Source organism: Hordeum vulgare, chromosome 4H (assembly GCF_904849725.1).
Source record: "Hordeum vulgare subsp. vulgare chromosome 4H, MorexV3_pseudomolecules_assembly, whole genome shotgun sequence".
NCBI classification, from domain to species: Eukaryota; Viridiplantae; Streptophyta; class Magnoliopsida; order Poales; family Poaceae; genus Hordeum; species Hordeum vulgare.
In genome coordinates this window covers 413,647,054-413,652,203 of record NC_058521.1, presented here as the reverse complement: position 1 = coordinate 413,652,203, position 5,150 = coordinate 413,647,054, and the positions used below count along the sequence as shown (strand labels likewise).

At 47.9% G+C, this 5,150-nt stretch overlaps 1 protein-coding gene across 1 annotated transcript; it reads right to left on the bottom strand.

Moving 5' to 3' along the window:
• Positions 1–2,605: 2,605 nt before the first annotated feature.
• On the bottom strand, positions 2,606–4,122 carry LOC123446532 (ataxin-8-like). The gene is made up of 3 exons (XM_045123107.1): positions 3,475–4,122; positions 3,315–3,395; positions 2,606–3,236 (listed from the first exon to the last, which is right to left on the bottom strand). The coding sequence occupies exon 3, from the start codon at positions 2,956–2,958 to the stop codon at positions 2,647–2,649; it is 312 nt and encodes a 103-aa protein (XP_044979042.1). The 5' UTR covers positions 2,959–3,236; positions 3,315–3,395; positions 3,475–4,122; the 3' UTR covers positions 2,606–2,646.
• Between the last annotated feature and the right edge of the window lie 1,028 nt (positions 4,123–5,150).

Sequence of the window (5,150 nt, the reverse complement as noted above, 5' to 3'; positions counted from 1 at the left end):
GCTCAGGAGAAATAATGACATCTTGAAGAGATAGTGGCCTAGATGAAGAGGGAAAACTAGTGGAACCAATATGAGAGATGGGGAGGCCGACACCATTACCAACAATGATGCGGTTAGAAGTAGACATGGGAAAAGCAATGGAGAGGTTACCCGGATGTTCTACCATGTGGGCGGAGGCCCTGGTGTCCATGAATCAATCACCCCCGCCGCCGGTGTAGGGCGCGGCGGGAGGCTGCTAGAGAGCACCGAGGAGCGAGGGGTCCACCACGGGATACCCGTGAGGGCCGCCATAAGCACCGTAGGGGTGGCCGGTGGTGGAACTAGGAGGCCTGCATGGCCGGGTGGCACAAGAGCGTCGTAGCTGGGCTGTTGCATGGCTATCATGGCATGATGCGCCGCCAGATGGGGGCCAAAGAGGCATGGGGCCGGGGGGGCGCGACATGGGCATGCTATAGGCATACACAACCCGAGTCCAGGGTTTGTAACCACCACCCCAGGGCGGCGGAGCTGTCGTGTTGGAGAAGAACGGTTGGCCAGCGCCACCGCCATTGCCGTTGTCGCTGTGATTACGGTTGCCGCCGCGGCCCCGATGACGGTTGTCCTTGCCACCGTTGTCGCCGTTGGGCTGCTGCTGCTGTTGCGGCTGCGACGATGATGGTGGAAATGGCGGGAACTGGGCCGGAGGAGCCAGTTGTGGAGCCGGCGGGCGCGGTTGTGGAGCCGACGCGGGAGGAGCGGGTCCGCCGCAGGAGAGGTCATCGGCGAGGGCGGTGTGGACGGCGCGGGTGCGTGCGTGATTCATATGTCGTTCCTCAAGGCGGAGATAGGCCACCGCGCGGTCGAAGGTGGGATCCATCATGAGGGTGAGGTTGGTGGCGGCGTTGTCGAAGTCCTCGTTGAGACCGACAGTGAGAGTGGAGAGGAGAACCGCATCATTGATCTTGAAGTCGATGTCGTTGAGTTCATTAGAGAGGGTTTTAAGCCGAAGGTAATAGGCGTCGATGGAGAGGTCATTTTGACGACATCCAAAGAACTCCCGCTACAAGAACACGATGCGTTGCAGCTTGTTGTCGGTGAAGAGGCCATTGATCTTGGTCCACACCGTGTAGGCATCGTCCCTGTCGCAAACGATGGTGTGGAAGATGTCTGGCGAGACGGTGAGGAAGAACCACCAGATGAGGGTGGCATTGATGGTCATCCAGTTAGCGTCGCGGCCCATGGCGAGGAGGTTGGCGGTGACGTCGATGTGATCACGGAGGTTGTAATCTCGAATGAGGAGGTTGAAGTAGGTCTTTCAGGCGTAGTAATTAGCTTCCTTGTAGGAGAGCCTGATGGGAGCGTGATCGGAGAGGGGAATGTCGCGGATGTGGGTGGCGTTGGGAACCTCGAAGTCAGAGGAGAAGGAGCAGCCGAAGGGGTTACTGAAAGAAGACATGGCGGCGGTGGCTTGGGTGAAGCGGCAGCGCGGGTAGGGTTAGGGTTTGGAGCGGCGCGACCGAGAGAGGTGGCAGCACGGGTGGGAGGGTTGAGACGCGGAGCGACCGATGGGGCTGACAACGCGGGAAGGAGTGGCGGCTGCCTGGCGGCGCGAGGGAGGCGCGACGCGGAGGCCGCTAGGGTAGGCACGGCGACGGCGTGGAGGAGACGTGGCGCGGCGCAGCTAGGATATGATCGGGTAGGCTGATATCATGTAGAGAAATAAGATGCAACTTTCTATGTATTGACCGGGTGCAAACGCACATATAAATGATGTAGGAGGTGAACCACAATCTCAATTATAAAAGGAAGTAAAAGCTGGACCAGATATATAAGATACATACGAAGTATACTCAACAACATCCGGTTGTACATGCTCTAGGGATTGTCGGAGGAGCTAATTACAGCTGCAGTACATAAACTTTCGGCTTGTTAACGGATTCATACAAAAACAAAAAAACCCCAGAAAAATGGTACAGTAACTACGATGCGGATTCATTAAGGGCAAAAACGCACTTAAAGTTGCCACATAGGCTGCCACGCATACCTGGATGGTCCTGATGTGTGAAGGCCATTTTTGCTGATAACCCCTGAAGTATCTCTGAATTATCCCAACTGATCTGGCATCTACAAGTGAATGAAATCTCCACACAGGAGGATATAGATAGCAGCAACAACTCAATAGGATATAGATAGCAGCAACACAAATACATAGATAGCAGCAGGATATAGATAGCAGTCTGTAACATGAACAAAACATCAAAATAGATGGGCGTCGATAGATAGCAGCAGGATATAGATAGCAGTCTCAGCAGGATATAGATAGTAGTAAGCTCCCTAATTAGCATCTAGACTGATGCACAACACCAAATGCCAGCAAGTTAGTCTTTCCATATAGAGGAACTGCAATATGTAACCAGCCTGCAAGTAGTAGTTTTTAGCAAAAGCAATCTGGACAGTTAAAGACTACAGTCTGTAGCCACAAGTGCCATTACCAGCACAAAATACTAATCCCTCCTGCAAGCTTCTAGTTCATGTATGAACTGGGACATTTTTGCAGTTCAGAGATGAACTAATTGAACAAAGCAGTAATGAACTAATTGTCTGGAGTCCTAGGGGCATTCTGGGTCAGTGGAATCTCTTCATTCAAGTTTGGGATTGGTCCAAACATTAGCTGCCACAGAGGATAATCTTCCACTCTTCTCCCTCCTTCAGCTCCTCTTCCAGCAGCTGCTCCAGCTCCAGCTGCTGCTTGTGCTCCAGCTCTAGTTCCAGCAGCTGCTCCAGCTCCAGCTGCTGCTTGTGCTCCAGCTCCAGTTCCAGCAGTTGCTCCAACTCCAGTTTCAGCTTCTGCTCCAGCTCTTGGTCTTGCTCTTGCTCCAGTCCTTCCACCTGCAGCTCCTCTTGCTCTTGCTCTTCCACCTCCTCTTGTTTTTTTCTTTGCTCTTCCTGCATTGGCACTTGTTCCTGCCTCCTCTTCATTTGCAAAGTGTAGTAAATTCAGCAAATGGACTAACTATTGTTTCTAATTTTTGTAAAGTTTAGTGAAGTTTCATTGCACTTGTTTCTGGCTCACCTGCATTTGGTTCCACTTCCTGTGCTGCTCTTCTTTTGCCTCTGCTTGCCATTGTAGTTCTTCCTCTAATAGTTGCAGTTGTATTTGTTCTTCTTTGGGGGATCAAATCCCTGGCATCAATTACAAAAGTTGATTCCTCTGGTAGAGGTCCAGGTGGCACCATCCTTGTCACATGAGCCCTCTCCTAGATTATGTACCCCAACATTCAGTATAACATTCAGTGTGAAATACAGGTAAACTAAGTAAAATACAGTGCTAATACCTCTTCTCCCATTGTGTACACCATGCTGCTCCTATCATTGACTGGGTCCAGCCTATGGTTGTTGTTCTGGGTCACTATATCCTGCACATGATAATTAGGTCAGTCCAAAAAAGGAATTAAGTGCATTCAAAAAGGATTTAAGTGCATTAAGTGCATTAACCTGAAGAATTTCTGGACATGCAAATTCATCATCCACTTCAACTTCTGGCTCCTGCATTTGCCTTTCAATGTATTTACCATGACCCCTTTTGTTGTGGTCACCTTTTCCACAAACTGAGCAGTGCATAGTCACCCCATTCTTATTGAGATAAATTGTGCCATCTTTCTTCTTCTTCTCTTCTGGAGTTTTCCTCCTTTTTGTGGCTGGTCTTCCCATGACCTTAGTAAACACAGGGGGGTGGATGTCAATACCATTGAGCTTCTCCCAGTGGGCCCTATCTCTAAGAGGCATGATTTTGTGACCATAGGCTTTCAAATAGGTGTCAATGGTGTAACATTTGTGCACCAGCTCTTCAGGGTCAATCCTCTCAGTCCTACAAACTGCTATAGCATGTGGACAAGGGATCCCACTTAATCCCCAGGCCTTGCAATCACAGCTTCTACCAATGATGTCAACTATATATGAGTTGGGGCCAGATTGCACATGGTAAATACCATTGCCAGATTCTCTTGGAAAAGAGTTGGCACTGAAATCTGCATTCTTCTCTACCTTCTTCCTGATTTTTGGACAAATTCTTCCAGTCCACTTCTCCACTGCTTCCCTATGCTTGCTAGCATGTCTTACAGAAATTTTTCCCAAGATACATTCTAACATGGATATAATGCATAGACCTCTGGCTTCTAATATGTAGCTGCAATATGTGAAACATAGATATAAGAGGATATAAGAGGATATAATGCACAGATTCGGACATATATAATTTACCTATTGTAGACCTCAGACATATTGTTCAAGAGGATATCACACTTTGGGAAATCACTGAAGAAGTTCTTCACCCATTGGTTAGGTGGCTTTTCCTCTAGCCAGTTGAAAGCCTCAATGCTAGCCTCCTTCATTTTCTCTCTGTTCAGGTTCCACTTTGGTAAGTTTGTTGACCTTGCAATGGCCCAGAGCAGGTTTTTCAGTGTTTCCCCTTTGAAAAGCTTGTGAAAGTTCTGGTATAAGTGCCTCACACAAAATCTATGCTCTGCATTTGGAAAAACTTTCCCAACTGCATTTATTAAACCCTGAAAATTGGCAGAAAGTCACACATAAAAACACAAGACATATGAAATTTGTAGAGAGCACAACATTACAAGAGGTACCATTACCTTCTGCTTGTCACTCATGATAGTATATGGGCATGTGTTGATAATGTTGAGATCATTCTTAAGTGTTGTCAAGAACCATTCCCATGTATAAGTAGATTCCACTTCTACTAATCCCATGGCAATAGGAAATATGCAATCATTTGGGTCTATGCCCACTGCTGTTAGTAGCTGGCCTTTGTATCTACTCTTCAAGTGGCAACCATCAACAAATATTATAGGCCTACATCCATTTAGAAAGCCTCTCTTGCAAGCATCATAGGACCAGTACAGTGATGACAAATGGTCCTTTGGCACAACATCATCTGTCTCCTTGACCTTGGTAGTTCTCACAATAAATTTGCTCCCAGGGTTGCATCTTCTCAGTTCTTGTCCATAGTCCCATAGCGGCTTATATTGTTCTGATTCATCTCCATGGATGATATCAAGTGCTGCCTTTCTAGCTCTTCCTAGTTTCATTTTGTTGGGCATCAACTTGAACTCTCTCTGCACTTTATTCCCAAATGTAGTGAGATCCATTTTTTGGTT

Bases quoted from the DNA above. Each gene is read 5' to 3' on its own strand.
- LOC123446532 (XM_045123107.1), bottom strand. From the start codon at position 2,958: ATGAAGAGGAGGCAGGAACAAGTGCCAATGCAGGAAGAGCAAAGAAAA.